Source organism: Manis javanica, chromosome 15 (genome assembly GCF_040802235.1).
Source record: "Manis javanica isolate MJ-LG chromosome 15, MJ_LKY, whole genome shotgun sequence".
Classification (NCBI taxonomy): domain Eukaryota; kingdom Metazoa; phylum Chordata; class Mammalia; order Pholidota; family Manidae; genus Manis; species Manis javanica.
The window spans coordinates 49,979,162-50,000,649 of record NC_133170.1 but is presented as its reverse complement, the minus strand read 5'-3'; the positions used below and the strand labels follow the sequence as shown (position 1 = coordinate 50,000,649).

General features: G+C 41.1%; 1 protein-coding gene across 5 annotated transcripts in view; it reads right to left on the bottom strand.

The window, feature by feature from the left end:
* Positions 1 to 976: 976 nt before the first annotated feature.
* LRRC3B (leucine rich repeat containing 3B) overlaps positions 977 to 21,488 on the bottom strand; it is an 83,049-nt gene continuing 62,537 nt past the window's right edge. For all 5 annotated transcript variants that reach the window (XM_017659603.3, XM_017659605.3, XM_037008591.2 and 2 more), the window contains exon 2: positions 977 to 2,242. In XM_017659603.3, the coding sequence (XP_017515092.1) occupies positions 1,300 to 2,079 (780 nt within the window). In that variant the 5' untranslated portion in view covers positions 2,080 to 2,242 and the 3' untranslated portion in view covers positions 977 to 1,299. The remainder of the gene's footprint in view (positions 2,243 to 21,488) is intronic.

The following is a 21,488-nucleotide window of genomic DNA, read 5'->3' as shown; positions in this document are numbered from 1 at the left end:
TTAGAGTCCTCCAGAGAAGAAAAAATACTTCTCAGTACTTTTTTTCCTTTGTTCCTTCTGCTTTCTCTACATCACCTTCTGATGAGATCCCACCCATGTTTCAAGGATTATCTGTTGCGGCATCTTAAAGGCAAAAAGAACACTATTACCTCCTCCAAGGACTGAATGAGCTTTCTCCTACCTCTGAATAACATCAGGGACACAATATCTTGATAACCAGATGTATATGTTTGTCAAAACCTACAGGAGTGTTCACTTAACATGATGCAGTTTTCAACATGTAAATTGTTTCTCTATAATCCAACCCAGGAGAAACATAATGAGAAGAACTCAGTGTTTGGAGAGATGAAGACTTGGTCCAAATTCAAATTCTGACACTGTCCACTTGGCAGGTCATTGAGACTTCTTCACCCATAGTTTCTTCCTATGTAAGTGGGGCAATTGTCACTCCCTCCTCTTTAAGGGGTTTAGAGACACAATAATATATGAAAATGCCTTGCACAGTGCTTGCACACAGCTGATGCTACTTGACTGTTAGGACCTTCCTTTTCAGCATAACTATTTCTGTGATTGTATTACAACACCCCCATCCACCAGAAGATAATCTTGAGGATAGAATATGGTCTTTCTTTTTCTTTTCTAAGTGTCTTGCTTAGAGTACAAGTGGTATCCTTGGCTACAGAGAGATCTTTACAGCTAAACACATCAACTTTTAGACAGCAAACACCTAGAGGCATCCCAACTTAAGCCTCTGAAAGATGTTATGCTCGGTGTGGCCACCTGGGTTTGCAAAGGCTCAGTATATTGAAGTCTGGCAGATGCTTCACTTGGCCAATAATTCAGCTATGGCTCCCCAGTGTACAGTATGGCTTCATAACACATCTTTCAGTGTATGGTAGTTCTTTATGATAGTTGTCTCTTTCCCTTTAAAGCAATGGAATGACTGTACTCTTTTATTGACCAATAAGTCACTCTCTTTTCCATGGTTCAAAGTTAAGCTTTTATTTGGTTTTAAATTAAAAAAATAAATTTCATTATTAAATAGTAAGATGGATCTAAACTAATGTTCAGATAGTAGCTTATTCAGGAATATACCATGGGGGGTACAGTTAAGGGGTGGGTCACCTAAACTAAAATTATTTGTTATGTTGTCATGGTTGTTAAAAGTTCAACAGTGGCATAATTCAAAAGAAACTTGAGATACAAAGTTTTAAATGTTAACAATGGAAGGGGGAAGTAAACCACTTATTCTACTTCAAATGCAACACATTTCTTTCTCAATGCCAGTCAGTTCGGATGCTATACCACAGTGCTGATGTCATCGGGCTCATCTGCTTTCTTTTGCCTGCTTGGCAGGGATTTCAAGTATTCGAGATGTCTCCGGGCATCCTCCTGATTTTGCCTCACGTAATACACCACATAGGAGATCACCATGGTGAACCAGCCAAACATGGTGACAAGCATGGCATAATCGGTGGTTTTTTTGGGGAGGTTACAAAGGTCAGCATCATTGGCAGCATTGAGGAAGGGTCTCCCAGCATGTTCGTCCAACACAGAAGTCTTACAGATCACGTTGTGTGCTGTCTCATGGTTGGACGCCATGCTCCTCAGAACTTGCTGTAGAGTACAGTCGCAGTGCCAGGGGTTGTTGGCAATTCTGGCCCTGGCCTTCAGGTTATTAAAGGCATTTTTGTGCACACTTTGAATCCGGTTGTCGGACAAGTCCAGAGTCTGCAAGGTTTCCGCTACTCCTTTGAAGGCATGCTCATCGATAAACTCAATGCCATTTTTGGACAAGTTGAGAACTCTTAGTTGATGAAGGTCCTTAAAAATCTCATTGGGGATAGAAGTGATCTGATTGGAGTCCAGATACAATAAAACTGTTTCGGGAGGAAGATCTCTAGGTATTTCCTTGAGATTTGCATTGCTACAGGTGACATTTAAACCCCCAGAGGAAGAACAAAGACAGCCCTTGGGACACATACTGGCAGAATGAAAGCACAGTATCATAAGAACAAAACTTTGTAGGAGGAGACACATGGAGAGGGAACGGGTCAACCACAGGTCTACCAGATTCATGCTGGAATGTCAGCATAATCACAATCCCATTCCTCATTTGCTCTGACTGGCAAGCATGGCAACGGTTCCGACCTGTCCACACTGTTGATGTCCTTGTTGAGTGGTTCAAGAGGCTGCAACTAACACAAGGGTCTCTTCATTATTCCTGTCCTTGCTTGGGCACCTAAAGGAAAGGGAAGCAGATGCAGTTAGCTCTTTGCAAAGGGAGGTACATTGCAATTAAAAGTGTTCTCATGCATCTGGCATTCTTATATGGGCAGGAGGGTTGGTTATGCAGGTAATTTCCATCAACACCACTGGGAGTTATCTGCATAATGGGAGTGTCCTGCTCAAATCCCAGGTGCTGGCGTAGAGGACTGTCATTAAATGACAACATTTCCAAGTTATGCTGCCTTAAGTAAACAGTCCAAATACCTCTCATTTCTACTGGTCTCTCAACATCCTGAACCCCTTCTAAATTCTAGTGATAAAATTTAATTACACCTTCCCCCTTTCTAAAGTAACAGATGCATTAATACAATTTAGCCCTGTACTTGGGCAGCAATGAGAAAAAGAAAAAACACTGATATTTCATAGTTAATAACCATAGATAGCAATATCTGTCATGGATTTTGAGTGAATGCCCAATTGGGATATTTTCTCTAAAGAAACATCTTATTTGAAGTAAGAAATGAATGAATGCATTGCAACCTTCATAACAAAATGTTGCTAGGAACTAAGAGCCCAGGAGTGGTCTCCCTGTGACTTCTTGAGAGATTATATTACACCTGGGAGATGCTCTTAACTGAATTTCCAAAGGATTCTCTCCATTTTCTAAACAGCATATCCCCTCCATGGTAGCTTTTCAAATATGACACACATCTCCTAGCCTTTTTAAAAAATAAGAATTACAAAATACTAGCCTCTAAGACTCCCCCAAAACCCTATTTTTCCCCCAATCACATACAGGTATTATTAGCATTGGAAGGGGTCTCAGAAATTTCAGACATTAAGAGAGATAAGCAAGGTTTTGAGTTTACTCAAAAACAGAGATGAGAACTTAACCCTCAAAATTACTCTCTCACGTAAGGAGGACAGGCATCTTTGGGACCAGTTCATAGAGGATGCAAGTGGATCTTGGAGAGATGATGTGACCTGGCCAAGGTCAAAGAGCTTGTAGGTGGTGAAACTAGATGCAAGCTAGACTTTGTTCTGACTCATTAATCTTGAAACTCTTCCCACCACCCCCTCAGCTCTCTCCCAACTCCATCTGCTCTATGAGGACAGTCAGGATCCAGGGAGCATTGCTGGTTGTGATTTCTGATGCTGTTATGTTGTCACTCAATCCAAACTGAGAACCCCGTAGAGCTCTATCGCAGGGCTTTCTACACTGTGGAGGGAAACCATGCCTGACTTCAAAGGAGTCTCAGGATCTGAGAAACAAGGAGAATATTCAGTCCTCTTACAGTTGCTCACAGCAAATGGCTTTCTGCATGAGCAACAAATGACTCGTGGCAAACTTATCTTTTCTAAAGATCCCAGATGGATAAATACAGAGGGAAATGACTCCAAATGTTACCAAACTCACAGAAGAGAAGATTAATGTGAGCTGAAAACATAATGAACTGGGTTGTTAATCATGGAAAAAATGAAATTAGCAACAGCAGAATGGAGTGGATGTGCTTTTGGAATCCTGAATCCCTTAAATGCCAGAGAATGCTAAAGAAGGACCCCTAGGCTTACTAAGCCATCCATCAAGAGCTCATTGTATTTGCAGTGAAAGTTTCCCTTGCTTCCAAGTTTTCCTTCAAAACTGCATTGCAGGGCATTTGGGGACTAGTCATTGTATAGATGGGAGAGAGATGCAAATGAACAGGTGTGGAGGGGAAGGCACTAAGAGAGTAAAGAAGGAAGCAGAAGGACAGAGAAAGGATTCTAGGAGGACATGAGAAGGATACAGGAGATAGGAGCAATCAATGCGACTAAGAAAATAAAGGGATTCCATGTCATCAAGCAACTTCCACCAGCTGTGTATGTACTGCCTGCTGAAATCCTGCTAAAAAGCGTCAAGGACCTTTTCCTGGAGGACACTCCACAGCTCTTCAGAGTCAGATTTGAGGAAAAGAGTTCTTTAATTAAATTATAAGCTGCATGAGGGCAGGAACTTGTGGAAACAGAGGTAACAACTAAAATTGGAACAATTAAAATAGCAAAGCACATTCATTTGCATCCAGATTTAATCTTTATTAGGGGGTGCTCCTGGGCAAGTTACTTAACCTCTCTAAACCTCAGTTTCCTTATCTTTGTACAGAGGTTATAAAAACACCTAATTACAGGTTGATTTGAGAATTGATGTGAGATAATTCACATAAAGCATTTAGCATGATGCCTGAAAGGTTAAGAGCCCCATACCTGTTAGCTACAGTTACTATTATTATCCCAGATACATTCTCAACTCCTAGCATAGTGCTTGACATGTAGTAAGGGCCGAATACATTCTTTTGTATGAATGAACCAATGAAATATTGAAGAATCTAGCTGTTCTTTTTCTTCCCTATGGTAATTATTTTTAACACAAATATTGGCTCATCAAATGTCTATTGGTTTTACATGTTAACACAGTGGTCTTCAGAAAAATCATGAGTGCAGGCTCCTATTTGACGGAAGCAAAAATGGAATTTTTCTCAGTAGGCTTCATAGTTTTCTTCATGGTTTCTCCAGAATGATCAGTCCGATGGGCATGGTCACACACAAGAAATAGGACACATCTTGAGTTCTCAACACCAGACTGCAATCTCTCTTGGGACAGAATCCTTCATGCCCCAGTGGTCCACCTGTACCCCGATGGGATGCCTATGAGGAGTACAAATGCAGAGTATCCCTTGAATTCAAAGAGGTTAGACTCAAACCAAGCATTTCACTTTCTCTCTCTGATTTGATGAAAGGGGAATAGAAGCTTCCAGGATCGTCTAGATTGTTGGGATGCTATGAGTTGGCCTGGAGAGTCTCCCGCCTTCAGACAGGACAAAGTGACCAGAGATGCAGCATGTAGAGAGCTGAGCCTTTGGATGTCCAGGAGGCAGGCAGCAAGGCCAAAGACACTGAGTCAAGCTCATCTCCAGCGAGGAGGATGGAAGAGCTGCTTCTCTATTACGCTGAACTAGTTTCCAAAAGGATTAGCAGCTTGATATTCACCTAAATTACTAGATAGGTCAATGGTGGTTTGTGGAAAAGGAACACAAGGGGAGATGTGCCCCAGAGTAAATAAGTAGGCATTTTTCTGACATGGGTTATCACCCAGCAGGATAAAAAGCTAAAAAGGTAAAAAGCTAAAAAGGTGGCTGGAAACCCCAAACTCCCTCCTGCTCTGTTACCAGTCAGATGTAACCACAGTCCCAAAGTAGCAAGCTAGCTATCCTGCCAGGAAGAAGGGAGTGCCACCTTATTAACTTCAGGATGAGGAGGCAGAGCACAAAAGGGCTGCGGTCACACCAAAGATGGTAACAACAGCAGCAGTGGTTGCTGCCCATCCTCCAGATTAACAGCAAGATCCACTTTTACTGGGACAGAGCAAATCAAACACTATCTTTCTCTCTCCTAACTTCCCCTTTGCAATTCTCAACTCATTAGACTCTCCTACCCTCTGCACTTAGGCCTTTCAAATGTGGCTGGTGCAATCAGGAAGCTACAGAATTTCTGCATGTGGTGCTCGGGTATGAGCTATGACCCCAAAGAAGGCCCTGGAATCGCTAGACCCATGCTTTGTTCTTTTTTTTTTCCTTCACACAGGTTTCTGACCTATAGCCATTAATGCCAGGATGCGGTGGCAACCATCAAATAGTGACTCCAGATGAAAAAGAAAAAAAGGCACTTAGCAGGCTGCCTGAGGAGATGGTTCTTTCAACAGCTGATTAACGACTCTATCTGCTTCCTTCTTCTTTTACTCCTCGTTCCGGGGACACGCAGGGATACTCAAGGCTTCTAACCCAAATGCTTTCATTAACTCTTCTGAGATAACTAAGTGCACCATTTTGGAAAGAAATACCAGACACGCACAAATTTCTTCCAATTGCACCTATGCAATTCTGCTACCAAACAGAAGGATTTGATCAAAAAGCACAAAATAGTAAAACAGTTCAGGACATAAAATTCAAATCAGTGGGGAAAAAAACCCATACATTTAAGTAGTTAATATGAGAACTTCTGCATGGCAAAAAGTAAGACCACAAAGAGAAAAGACAGATGATAAAATACTGATTGCTTCAGTATACAAGTTCATACAAGGAAAAAAGAAACTAACTAGAAAAAGGGACAGAAAAACAACATACATAAATGACCAATAAATCATATGAAAAGATTCTTGATCTCACTGACAGTGAAATAAATTTGTGTTAAAGTACCTATCACCTTGGTTAAAATTAGGAAGACTATGTAATGATAATGAAATGGTTTAAAACAAAACAAGTTATCCCTCAAACGTTTGGTGAAAGGCATTCTTTTTGTATGAGCAATGTTGGAATAGCTACTAAAAATTTAAAATTTAACAATAATTTAGATTGACTTGTATTGATGTAAAGATCTCTAAAAACGACCTATTTCAGGTTCACAGATCCTGCCAACTATGCCAGATTAACTCCTGTGGGGGGAAAAAAATGTGTTCCCAGCCTGGGGCAAATAAACCTTTGCAGCCAAAAGCATTCAAAGGGAAAAAATAAAGTGGGAGAAGCTGTTTACTGCTTACAAGAAGTCATCTATTCCAGCTCGTCCAAGTCTCTCCCCATCCTGGCCCGGAAGAAGCCAAAAAATCCTCTCTGGTTCCCACACTCACTTGCCCCTCCACCTCCCTTGCAATCACCTATTGATAATGGAGATGCACAACTTCTCTCCAACCCTTGGAAACACGTATTGATACGGAGACGCACTAAGGCCAGGTGAGAGATTCTGGAAATATTGCAATTTTACCCACATGACCTCCAAAAAGTAGCTTGAAATAAAGGGTTCTTATAGTATAATCCTGTATTTGTAAAAGTTTTTTAAAAGGAGGTAAATATGCAACCATAAGACCATATCTGAAAGGAGGTATAAGCAACTAGTAATAGTGCTTAGCTCTGAGAAGTGGGACTTGGGCTGGAGGGAGAGAAGAGAAATTCTCTTTCTATTTTACACCCTTCATATGGTTTTAACTTCGTGTCATGTAAAGATGTTTTGTTTGTTTTTGTTTTGTTTTTACAATACAGATTTGAAAAATGTAATACAAAAAAGATCGGGGTTTAGCTGAAAAAAAAAAACAACCCAAATATAATGCCTCAGAAAGCAACTTTTACAAGCATGAAAGATTTGGACAGTGGTGGCCAAAAGGGTCAGACACATGGAAAGACAATCAATTTGAACAGGCTGAACATATTTCACCATGAGAGGCTGAATATGCAAAGGGGCAATGGTGAAGCCATGTATACAAGCAGACCCCTGACTCACAATCTGCCTGAACAGCCTAGAGAGCCAGACTACAGCCTCCCTAGCAATCAGCCCAGACCAGCCAGGTCTTGATCAGTAACTGCCCATTTCTCTGATTTTTGTCCGTTTCCAGTTTAGGACTGACTTGGGAGGGCCACTCTGCTCCTTTAACCAACCACACAGGATGCTCCGGTTCTAGCTTGTGTGCCTCCAGTGTTCCCATGCCAAGAGCCTTCAATCCAGGCATATACGAAGCCTTTCATTATCCATTATAAAGCTTTTACACTCCCCTGCCTGTGTCTGAGGCTCTTCCAAATGCAAGGAATGGTGGCTGACTCCCTTGCCGTAGAAAGCTTGGAAAAAAATGGCCATTGCTTGTTCTCATCTGGGTAGTTTCTGTTTATTTCCATAAAGACTAAAGTTTGAGTATGTGACATTTTCAAAGCAATAGTTCCAAAGTTAGCTTCATAATCTATTATAGAAAACTCTCCCTTTTCTAATATCCTAGCCTCTACTATATTATTAGTCATTCTCCACTCAAATTAAAGATACCTGTTTGTCTTTGCTATCAGACCATAAACTTTAGAGAGTAGGGCCAGTGTCTTATTCTTTTTATATTTTCACATCACCCATGGTAAGAATTTCATAAGTGTTTATTGGGATGAATTAGGATCCTTCCTTGTTTCATCATAAAACAGTTATCATTCACTTGGGATTTATTATGTGCTAGGTATTTATGAAGTGATCACTTCATCTAACAGGATGGTAAAACTGAACTTCTGACTAGGGCCCTGGTTAAATGGATACAGAATTCCAAAGTGAGAGGTCAACTTGCCATGTGAAGGTTGGCTGACCGCGTTCTGTGGGTCTAGCATCTCCTTAGCCACCGTGAAGGTAAAAAGCATCAAGAGGTACCTATCCTGTCACCTCCATACAAATGACCAATAAATCACATGAAAGGGGAGGAGAAACTTGCTGCATGACTCCTGGGACCAGGGGCAGAATGTCCTGTTACAGGAACTGGGGAGACCCACTGTCAGGGGGGAGTTGGGTGAGGTTCTGTGTTGGGGTGAGCCTGCACTCTCAGAGTTTGTCAGACCAGGGATGGAAAACTATTTCCTATGGGTCAGGGATGGCCACCTGGGGGAATAAGATCCCCAGAGGAGAGTACCTCGGGTCCTGACTCACTGTCCCATAGCACTCCCTGGTAGTGCAAACAGCAAGCAACTGGAGGGTGGATGCTTAGATTTTGGGGAAAAGAACCCCCTTGGCCACCTGGAATAGATCCACTACTGGGCTCAGAGAGTGATATGGGTGGGAAGGGGCCATGAAAGGGAAGCAGCAGGCCTGCCCTACTCTACTTCCTCCTGGTGAGCCCCTGAGTAGAGAGATGGAACCCATTCATGCTGACACCCTGGGAGAGGGGTGGGGTGGAGGGGCAGAGAGGAGAAATCTCTCCCTTCCCTTTTTGCCTGAAACAAAGAGGAGAGGAGCTTAGTTAAATATTAAATGAAATCTAGGGTATTGGTTAATCTCTTGTACTAGCCATTTCAATGATCACATCTACTTTTTACTTTGGTTTCAACTGAGTTTGTGACTTAAAGTAACCTAAGACTAAGCACACAGTTATGGGGCCAACTGATGTTTCCATTCAGGGACTAGAGGAGGAGGATCACAGAACAGAAATAAAAGGGATGGTGGAGGCAAAGAGTAAGCTGCATTTTATTCTGGATTCCCATACATCTCTTTACAAATTCCTCACTACCATCCTGAAAGGTAGCAATTCTGGCCTTTGTACAGATAAGCAAAATGAGGCATAAAGAGGTGATATAACGTGTCTACTGTTGCAGTGGTGAAGTGCTGGAAACAGGATGTGAACTCAAGCCCCGTGGCTTCCAGAGTGTGTGGTCAGGCATGGCATCGCACTCCTCTTTCCAGCTAAACTACTGTAATTTGTTTTCTCCTTCTCTGCTGACTCCACTAAGATGATGGATTTTACACTGGGGGAGCCATGCAAGCTGAAAAGAAAGACTGGCTGGTTAGGAGGAGGGAGGGAGAAAGGCAGATGGATGCTTCTGAAGGGGTTTCACCAAGGCTCACCACAGGGGCCACCTGGGCATGAAAACAATTTTGAGTGGAATATGAGATGGAGGCCCAGAAGACTGAGGAAGAGCTTTTTTTCTCCTGCTCAACTGCAGAAAAGCATTTCAATAGAGGGCCTCTCACCAGAAACAACTAGGAAGAGTCCAAGCAGGTGGCTGGCTGCGGGGAGAGCTCTGCAGGGCCTGTTTGTTCAAATTCCTCTCGGGGTCCCACCGTCTCCACAGGGCCTGGCAAACATTTGTTTACCAAACATTTGTTCTTCCCATCTTCCTGTGAATGTCTTCTTTCCCTTTGAAGCCCCACACCGTTACCGTCTTCATCTTAGCTCTGAACAGCATGTCAGACTCAACTGCCTCACTGTCAGGGAGCTTCTTATTGTCTTTGTGGGGCTCCCTTGGGTATGTAATTGAATTTATTTTTCTCCTAATAATCTGTTGTATGTCAATTTAATTAACAGACTAGCCAAAAGAACCTAGAAGAGCAGAGGAAAAATTTTCCTCCCTTATACATCTAAGCCAAAAACCTCTAAAATTATACATTTGCCTTAACATTTGTGAACACTACATTAGAAGATCCTTGTGGGCAAGTGCATGGATATGCTCTCATTTAATTCTCTCTAAACAACCTGTCATATTCACATGATGGACATCATTAGTCCCATGTTAGGACAGTATATGAGTCGCTAAATGGAGAATGCACAAAGTCACACAGCTGGTTAGCAGAAGGACAGAACCTGGGTCCTCAGGTGCCCTGCAGAATAGATCCCATTCAGCACGCATTGGTTTGTAGATCTCTTTTACTGGCCACTGTTTGATATGGAGAGTCTGTAAACACAAATGCTGAGTTTCAAATGCTAAACCAGCCCTCTGCCTGACCATTTCCTACAGTTACAGAAAGTCAGTAAGGGGGATACGAAACTCCGTTTTCCTGCAAGAATATTTTCAAGGCCAAAACTTTTATCAAAATTACATGAAATCCATTTGCTCCAGATCTCAGTTAGTTCAGGCTCTGCTTTTCCTCCTTTGAAACCTACTTCACAAAGTAAACCTCTAAGCAAACCCTCAGTTTATTGGGAAACAAAAAAATCCTCTTATGAACACACTGGCTCCTTCCTACATGATGTAATGCCCAAAGACGTCCAGGGTGGATTTAAAAGTTCCTCACATCCGTGAACCTACTGGAAAAACAAACAAAAACCACTTTTTCTTTTTTTTTTGGAACCCAGCATCTATCCCTCTGTGGATGCTAAAGAGAGAATAAAGATAGGACAGTGTCTTTGTTAACATCTGTATTTATATTCAACATGCTGCAAGTTTAGAGGGAGACTGAGTGGGCATCCATACATCTCAGGTTCTTTCTGCTTCTCTATTATTATTTCCCAGTAAATGCCTATGACATTTACAACAGTGAGAGTTTTGCAAACTCTTCATGCATAACCTACATAATGTAGATTCCTAACAACTCACCAGGGACCAGAGACAATTTGAAAGCTGCTTTTATAAAGCACTAACTTCTGCTGGGTTCAGTTACATTTCTGAGTAGGATGAGCAACTGTACCATTTAAAAAGACTGTATCTGACTTAACCTTACTTCATTGACTTGGTGGGAAAAATACAGGATTGAGATCCAAAACTAAAGTCTGGAAAACAGTGAGAGTTTTGCAAACTCTTCATGCATAACCTATATAATGTAGGTTCCTGACCTACATGTTTTTTTCCTAATGTAGGTTCGAACCCCAGCTTCTGAGGAATGAATTCCAAAAACTTTGCAAATCACTCACACTCCCGTGCTTTAGCTGCCCTAGGACTCTCATCAATAATATCCACCTCATCAGTCTCATAGCTATAAGGATAAAGTGAAATATGTGAAATGTGCTTCAGAAAGTGTCATGGACCATTCAAAGTTTATGTATGGTCTATTATGGGTTTCAATATTCAGTTATTTTTTTCTAAAAAATACCAGGTTATTCTTTTTCCAGGGCCTTGAATTTCTTTTTCTTAAGCATAATCAATGAGGAAATGATTCTCACTTCACCCAGACAGCATTCATGCAAAAATATATTTAACCAGAATCTAATCAAGATGAACGGATCAGACCAATCCGAGAGAACATGAGACATGTTACAGGGTGGCTGATGAGAACTCTTCCAAGGGTCAGTGAAGTGGAAAAATGAAAACCAACAAACAAACTGCAAACTGTCCTGGATAAAAGGGAGAAGAGACCAGACAACCACAGGTGATATGAGAGCCTGATTTATGGATTAAAAAAAAACACAGCAGAAAACACTATTGAAACAATTAGGGGGAAATGTGAAGACAAACTGTATGTAAGATATTAGTGTATCAAATTTAAATTTCTTGGAGGCCACATATACATAGGATGGCAGTAGGAAGGAGACAGTTCTTGATCTTGAGAGGTACACCTCGAGTTATTCTGGGGTAGTGTCACGGCAACTCCAACTTTCAAATCACCCAGTGAAAACAAAACCGTATTGATATGTGGAAAGAGAGAGACAAGAGTGGCAAAAGATTAACAACTGGTAAATAGAAAGTGATCGATATGAAAGTGTTCTTTTACCAATTTTTCAACTTAACTGAAAATTCTAAGTATTTTGAATGAAAACTTGAAGGAGGAGAGATTGTATGGCTTAAAAATAAATAAAAACATAAAAAAACTTCAGGAGGAGAAGAAATTCCTTCCCGGTGAAGCAGGACGGTTTTAGGAACACTTGTCAGAGAGTATGGCTTATCTCCCCATAGCGACACAAAACAGAAACCCAAGAAGAAATGAAGAGTGATTCTTTAAAACTGCATTTCATGTACACCAGGCTAGAAAAAGGACTGGTCTGTTGACACAGGACAAATCTGGAGGGTGATCCTGCTTTTAACAAGGTAGCAGGCACATCGTGGCTTGGCCATTTATTAGTTAGGCAATCTCCCTATCCCAGTTTTCTCCACTGAACACAGGGATATAAAAAGAGTATCAACCCCAAAGGGGTTTCATGAGGATTAACTAAGATGACATATAAAACACTTAGAAAAGGTTCTGTTACATGATAAACTCTCAGTAAGAGTTATCTGCTTTATATAACTTAGATGATGAGATTTGGGACTTTGAAGCTGATAGTATTCAGATGAGATTTTGGATTTTGAGTTGATGCTATAATGGGTTGAGACTTTGGGGGATACTGGGATATGATGAATATGTTTTGCATGGGGGATGGATGCGAATCTTTGGAGCCAAAGGTAGACTATAGCTAAAAAAAAATGCCCCCAAAATATCTAGGTCATAATTGTTGGAACCCATGAATGTTACTTTGCAGATATGATTAAGTGAGGGATTTTGACATGGAGGCATTATCTTGGACTATCTGGGTGAGCCCTAAATGTAATTACAAGTGTCCTTAAAAGAAGGAGGCAGAGGGACAGTTGACACAGAAAAGAAGAAGGCAGTCTGAGTACTAGAGATAGGAGTGATGTGGCCACAAGTCAAGAAATGTTGGCAGCCGCCAGAAGCTGGAAGCAGCAAGGGGTAGATTCTTCCAGAGCCGCGGGAAGCAACAGGCCCTGCTGACAAGTGACTTTCAGTTCAGTAAAACTGACTTAAAACTTCTGGCCTCCAGAACAATAAGAAAACAGATGTGTGTTGTTTTAAGCCACAGGGTTTGTGGGTGTTTGTTACAGAGCCATAGGAACCTAACACAGCAGTATATGGGGAACAGAACTGGAAGTCCGTTCTATTTAACTCCCTATTCCCCTGGGTTAAGGTTTTGTGCTGCAGCTAAATACCTGGCTTAGGTCCGAATTTGCTTGCAGCCAAAGGAAGAAGACAATAATGTCAAGTGACAAAATGGTTATTACCTAATATAGTGAAAGATGATTAGTTATTAGCAGAGAGAAACATTTTCAAATCTCAAGAGTTTTTCAGAGATCCCAAGAAAATGCTACCATGTTTCATAATGGAGGGCATCTTCAAAACTTCACCGATGATACATATGTATTTGTCTTTGGCTTTAGGCATAAGATGAAATCATTACTCTGTGAAAGACCATCTAAGCTAAATTCTCATCTAGGGCAGATATGGGCTAGAGGTGCATAATAAAACAGGGATGGGACAGAAAATGTGGTGGAACAGAATGGTTAGCAAGTCCCTTATAGTGAGTTTATTATATAAAACAAGTCACTTTTGATGGTGAAAGCAGTGTTAGTAACAACTGTACTGGGACAACAGGCTCAAAATGGGATGTCCCAGAAAAAATGAGACACATGGTCATGTTGCATATAGACAACATGCTTTAAGAGTTAGGAAAGAGCCTAGTCAAATCTACAGTATGCCATTTAAAAAGAATATGTTGATTCCTGTGTGAGACTAAAACAGACTTTTGTTTAGAGCTTCAGTCTTCTCAAACATCCATGTAAATTATTGCCTGTGGACTATTAATTCAGTAATTTTACAAATAATACTGTAAGACAGATTTGCTTTTTTTTTAAGTTATAAAGGCTATCCAGAATTCACACATCTTAACAAATCAAATATTTTATTCTTCCAGGCTTTATAAAATATGTGTACTCACATCATTTTATAATTGCCATCTTAGTATAAATAAAGATTTTCTTTCTTAAGGTTCTAAATTGTCATGGCCATGTCATCATTTTAATGCATACTTGCATAATGCCTCAGGATATGAAATTATTGATTAGATCTATTTAAACATTATTCTTTTGTTAGATATTTTGGTTTTCTCCCATTTCTGCTAATAATTTATCATAAATAATGTGGAATGAAAGTGAATGTTTTGAGTCAACACATTTTCCCCTCTGGATCATTTCCTTAAGGTAAATTCCTAGAGGTGGAATTACTTGAGTCCAGGGATTGTCAGCTTCTCATCTGAATTCTGTTCTTGGTGTACATCACTGAAAGGGCCATTGCGTAAGGTGATGGGCAATACCTGAAACTGACAAAGAGTTGATTACATCTGTCCAGTTGCAATGAATCTGTGTCGTCCATGATGTCAAAATCAAACTATGTAGACCTTTTCCATAGGGAGGTAGCAGCTCAAAGGCCTGTCGTCCTCTGCTGGCTGTAGCTGTTGTGCATCATAACCATAATGGCAATTGACAGGACCACTCACTCAGACCACTTGCTCCCGGGTCAGAACAGAGCAGACCAGAGAAGCAGAATCTATTTTTAGTCAAAAATTTGTATTTTAAAAAACTATTTACAGCTCTTGTAACTATTTTTTGGCAAGAGTCCAGTATTTTTCCTAGGAGCCACTGGGAAATAATGATGCCCTGCATGTTTTTGTTTTTATTTGCCATTAAAAATGCAAACAGATGAGTATAATTGCTTCTTGATTGAGGGACTGTTTCTTACAGCAAAAAAGAAGGAATTTAAAAAAAGAACTGTAATTACCCTAAAGCCCATCACAAAAAGATTGATTAAATTGTACATCAATACAGAAGAAAGAAGCAATCTACAAACTCTGGTAGAAAAGATATCAAATATATGTTAGATGAAAAATGTACAAGTGTGATCACATTTGTGTGAAACAGAACAATCTACACACACACACACAAACACACATGCATGTATAATTAAAAAGTTATGTGGGAATGATAAAAAAAATTCATGATGGTCTTACCCCTAAGGGATGGTTCTAGAGATGATAGCATAGAGGAGAATTTTTACTTCTTTTTTCTTCTATCCTTTTTACTATTGCAATTTTTTTTGTCATGAGCATAACCATAATAACCAGGAAATACAGGGATTGTCCAGTAGGAATTGACTGAGCACCTATTTTATCTTAGGAACTAAAGGGATTACAAAAGTATGTGAGACGTGGTGTCTCTTCTGAGCAGCTGAGTCATTGCGGACAGTCATTTAAACTTTCTGATCTCAGCAGAGTGAACCGGAAACACCAGAGTCAAACAAAGTTCAGCTCTCAGTTATGGTCCCAGCTGGGGGATCCTGGGCAAGCAAATTAACTGCTCAGTTTCCTCAGCTATAAATAAGAATAATACCTACTTCACAGAGTTCTGATAGTGTCTATCACATAGCAGATGCCTGACACAATGCTATTGGCTCTGAGTATATCTCCAGAGAGACCAGAATCAAGTTGAGATTTTCCACGGGGTCTGTGGAATATAAGGTATTAAAAGCTCCACCAAACAAATATTCTGTAGTCACAGAAGTCTTAGAAATACCCATTTTGAGGATCACAATGGATATCACCCTGTTAAAGGTTCTGAGAAGTTACAGCAAAGTAACCTGTTAACCCAATTTCCCAGGTATACTTGGTCCCCCAATAAAGGCCTCCCTGTGCCCCATTATTTTTACTCACAACCATCCACCAAATGTGATACTTGCTAAATTCAGACCTAATTAAACAACACTTATTACCAAATGTACTGCTACTGACTTTACCCAAATACCTGGAGAGTAGAGGATGACAAGTTTTGCAAATGTGAATTCTATTTGCAGTTGACCCCTTGCAGGCTGTACAATATTACCATAGAGAAACACCCAACACCAACTAATGTCTACTGCAGGCAGAGATGAAACAATTAATCCATAGCTATCCCTAGGGGCATTGCATTTAAGTAAAGAAAGTCCCCTTTGTAAAAGTATTCATATCTATAAGTAAATGAAAATGAATGGATTATTATTATCTTTATTTTTTATCCTCTCCATTATCTTCATCCTCAGATACTATTTTCAGTTTTGAAAAGATCATTTAGTAACATGATCCTTAAGGGTCTTGAAATCCATATAGAGTGGTGTTTCAAAGAAAGGGTTTTGCAGTTAGATATACCTAAGCTTGTGACAATTAGTACTAGTAACTTACTACTTATTAGTTGTGTGATTTTTAGGGAATGTTACTTAACACTAGACTTCAACTTTTTTACTATAAAATGGGCATGATAATTCTTATTTCACAGGGTATGGTAAATCATTTTCAAAATAGCTTCCATATTCCCCACCCTGTTATTATCTATGCTCTTTTATAAGGTAACCTTGAAGCTCCTCCCATCAGGAGGTGGTCTACTTCCCCACCCCCTGAATACAGGCTGGCCTTGGGATTTCCTTTGACCATAGGTGAGGTAGAAGTGACATTATGTCAGTTCCAGGCCTAACTCTCAAAGAAGCATGCATGCTCTAGATTTTCCTCTTGGAATCCCCCCCACCTTAAGCCACAGTGTGAACAATTTCTGGCTAGCCTGCTAGATGATGAGTGGTCATATAAGAAAAGGCCAGTTGTCCCAGCTGAAGTTCTCTGGTCTAGAGCCAGCCACACTCCCAACATGCAAGGAAGCCCAGACTAGATCATCAGAGAAACTGTCTGACATGCAGCTGACTACAGACTCATTCATGAGTGAGCCCAGCCATGACTGGAAGAACCATCCAGCTCTTCACGAATTTAGGAGTAAGAATAAATGCCAGTAAGCTTGGGGATACTTATTATGTGGCAAAAGCTAGATGATACACATGACTTTTACAATTAAAAAAATTAACATTTATGTTTCTTATCACAAGGCCTGATTGACATTTGTTTAACATACATACACTAACAATAATAGAAGAGTATGCTTCTTAGTAAAAGTGTAATAAAGACCTCATTTGAGAATATTGTAGTTGCTGGATGCTGAAGGACATCAACAGTGACATTATCATTAGAAAGCAAATTACTAAATTCTGTTTGCTGCCCATGAGAGTCAGCATTGCCCAGGTAGCCCAGAAAAACTGATACACAGATCGGTGGTATCTATCCAATTCTAAGATCCAATCTGAATAATACATTTAAGTGTTGTTTGCTCACATATACCTAGTGCCTGGCACAGTGTCCCTCATGGAGTCAGTGCTCCACCAGTATAGTCCAGTGGTTAGGACAAGGGCTCAGGGGTCAGGCTGTCTGAGTCTGAAACCCAGTTCCTTCAATGACTTTGCCTTGCATCAGTTACCTCACCTGTAAATGAGGCTAACAGCCGTACTGCCTTCTTCTATTTGTAGTAAGGAGTAAATGAGTTTATTTGGGTAAAGCACAGTCAACATTAGTTATTTCTCTTTGTTGAGTGATTTTTGTTGTAAACACAGTCCTGGAAACAGAGCGTGCATGGCAGTTCTGTGTGTGTGACCATCCCAGAGCTGGCTGCTTCTCTCAGGCTTTCAGAAGCTATCCTGCAAACACAAAGGCAAACATCAAAGGAAAAACTGCAAAGAAAGCAAAGTTTCCAGAGATTCAGTGAAGAATTTAAATGTCATGTCTCAGCAATCATGATGAAACAGAGCTGAATAAAGAACTTAAATTAATTCAGAAGCTACCGTCAGCGTGTTGATACTCTGAGGTTCTCACCTGTTGTTTCCTTACAGTGAAAACCACTGTCCATTGCACAGGACTAATGGGCAGAATCTCGAGTGGCTGCTTTCTCCAATTTCACTCTGGCCATTCAGCCATCAACAAGTCTGCCCTGACCTGAGACTGCACACAAATTCTCACTGACTAATCCAGGTCACTGAAGATCTGAGGTTGATACCGAGACCCTGATTTCAATTAAAAGTGAAGGGAGAATTTAATTTGCACCAGATTATCCTTCCTTCTAGAACCTCATAAATTTTCCTTTCCAGAACCACTGTCTATCAAGCGAAGTAGAATTGCTGTCCCTCCAGTTTGTTAGCAGAAACCAAACATTGTATAAATCATTTCTAATCTTCCTGTAATTTGCCCTTGATTTCAGATTTTGCTTCTTCATTCTGTTTAACACCCTCATGTACATTTTCAAATTTCATCTTCTCAATGATCACCTGAGGATCATATAAGATCAACATTTTGCTCATTTATTTTATCCTGTGATATATGCTTTTCAAAAAAACTTAAGTCCTCCTTAAAGAAGAAGACAGAACAGAAAAACAACCAATATCTGTAGAACAATTGAACCAAGCACTCAGCTGGATATCATCAATGGCAGTTTCATTCTAATAAGAGGACCATCAGACTGGCTGCCCTCTGTTTACCTAATTATGACAATGGGTGAATGATGCCAATCAACAGGTTGGATCTAGTCCAGAAATGTGATTGCCCTTTCTTGTTCCCCACATGAAACTTTTACCTTCTCAGTTAAATATAGTATCCTAAATCCCCCCCAAAAAATCTTCCTTTCAAAGTAAAGAAGCCCCACCAAACAAAAAAGGAGATCTGAACTGAGATTTATGTTTTTTTTTTCTTTTCCATACTGTGTAGTTCATTGAAATTCCACAGGGGAATATACGGCCCTGAGTTAGCTTGATTTTCCTCTGGGAATTACCCGGAAAAATTAACCACTACTCAGGGACTTAGCTTTTGTCAACAACAAACCAAATAAAACTTTCCGAACTCATTTAATTGTCTGCATGATGCAGTAAGACTTCCCCTATCTCCTTGCTCAGACATAATGTGCTCATGTAAGGAAAACTAGATTGGAATTCTCCATCCTAGTATTTACTCTGTCTTGGTGAACCAACTCCTAGGTTAAGATAAGTAATGAGTCATGGGGAAGCTAAGGTAAGTCAAACAGGAGAGTGAACCATTCCAGAAAAAGATAACATAAATTCCCATCCCATCTCCTCAAAATGCTTGCACAATTTTTGAGAAAGTAGATCATCACAATCCTAACATACAGTCACAAACCTCACTGTCTGGGGGGTGGTTTCAGGAACTGGGCCCAAATTGCTATTGTATTAAACCAATTCTTAGACATTCAACTCAAATAATGTTTGGTCAGATAAGCATGTGTTGTTTTTACCCCAGCTGTGGCCTTTTGCTTTGCACCGGTTCTCAGGATGTGAGCATGGAATGGGTGGTAAAGTGGGTCTGGTCTCCCTGATGCCCTGATTTTGTAATGCTTACTTGGTCTAAGCATGAGAACCCCCACCCCCAGGACATCTTTCTTTTTCTCTCTTTCCATTTCAGCAATTCCTAAGGTCAGAGATGGAAGGGCTAGACAGAGCAGAGCAGAACAACCACATGTGGGTGGGCCTGCAGCCATTTGCATGTCACAGATATGGGCATCCCAGGAGCTGCCTGGGGGCCAATGACATGGTGGGTGCTAGGATGTGTTTGCTCAGTGAAGGACTGGATGGTTGAAAACCAAGTGGAAGCTTCTTGAGAACCAGAAGAGAGATGGGCTGAGGGTGGAGTCCTGAGCATGAGCCACCCCCCCACCCCATCAGTGCAGACTTGCCCACCTCTCATGGTATGGGGGTCTGTGTGGAAATGGAGGAGGCAGCATTTGATTCATGAAAAGCAGCACCTGGTGAGACCAGGAAGATAATGTCTCTACACCCCACAAGCCCCCCAGGATGGCCACAGGAGGTTGGGCTTACCACTGTTTAACATGTCAGGATAGGTTCTAGTGTCCCAGATACACTGTCATCAAGCCTGTGATGCTGTTTCAGAAACACATAGTCAAAACATGAAGGTAAAATATTTATGGGGAACAAATGGCAGAATGAGACTGGATCTATATAGAGTAGATTTTTCACCTTAAACTTGCAGCATCTCTCTCTTTGCCTCTACTTTGTCTTAGCTCTAAAAGGTAAGCCATCCTCATCAACCCTTAGGGAGATGGAGCGTCTGAGAGTCTGCAAGCCTGCTCGCGCTCAGCTGCTGGGGACTCCTTGGAGTCACAACAAACATGGTTTGGCTGGAGACACCGAGTTCTCTCCAGCTGCAGAAACAGACGGTCTTCATCCCATGATGGGGAGACTGGGGCCTTGGCCATATGAAGCGATGATTTTTCTAATATCCAGGTGATAGATTCTTGTCTATTTGGGGTCTGTTCCAACCAACAATTATATATATATATAGCAGAGGCCATGCTTGCCTTCCTATATGCAGAATTAGGAGGGAATAGTTGAAAAGTATACTCCAGACAGTGATTATGGGTGTAGGATGGGCACAGAGATTATTCTCTACTGGTGCTGGCAAATATTCCTAACTAGCCTGAACTTCATCTCCTGGCACAAAGCAGCAAGTACTACCCTTTATTTAAAACATGTGCCTCTGCAGGGCAGCACTACTCTTGTCTGCTGGCCATGGAAGACAGATGCCTGGGTGGCTGGGTGTGGGCATTTATTTAAAGGTTCATCCCTTTTCTGTTAATCTATCATCATGAAACTTCCTTGTTATGTCTTGCCAGGTGCACCTGGGCCACCCGAGCCTCTTTCTCAGATGACCCAGATGGAAGAAGCTTCAAAGAGGTGTCTTTATACTGTCAACAAAAATAAGAATCTGACAGTAATCTTTCCAGAGGCCACTTGTGTGACCTCCTCATGTTTGGTGGCTCTGTCCGGTGGCCGCATGACATAAAGCTGTGGGGTGGGAAGGTACCAACTCTTGATTTTTCAAACTATGGATGGTTTCAACCCCTGGGTTGTCTCGCCCTTCCACCTGCCTCCTGGGTCCTGGGTCATTTTCACTGGTCATTATCACCAGCGCCAGAGGGAAGGCAGAGGAAATGAAGGGAGATGAAATTCAAATGAGTCCATTCTGCCACTTGTCAGTGGCTCGGCTCCAAGTGTGCAAGGGGGAGGAGGCTGTGGTGCTTCTGTGGTTTCACTTCTCCCTGCTGTTCCTGTCCCCCAGGCTGCCAGGCAATATCGAGTGGGCTGTATGATAATGATCTGTGGGATGAAAGAAGAAAGGAGGGGAGAACCTCCCCCCAACAGTAGCTTCTTCAAAGAAAAGGAAAACGAATTATATGCTCAGTGGCAGCATGCCACACAGAGTAGCCCAAGTTTTATTAAACAAACTCATGTTTGGAAGCATCTTGTTGCCTCAGAATTAGAGGAGAAGAGACGCTGAGACCATATTTAGAGCAATTATAATGCAGAGGATGCAC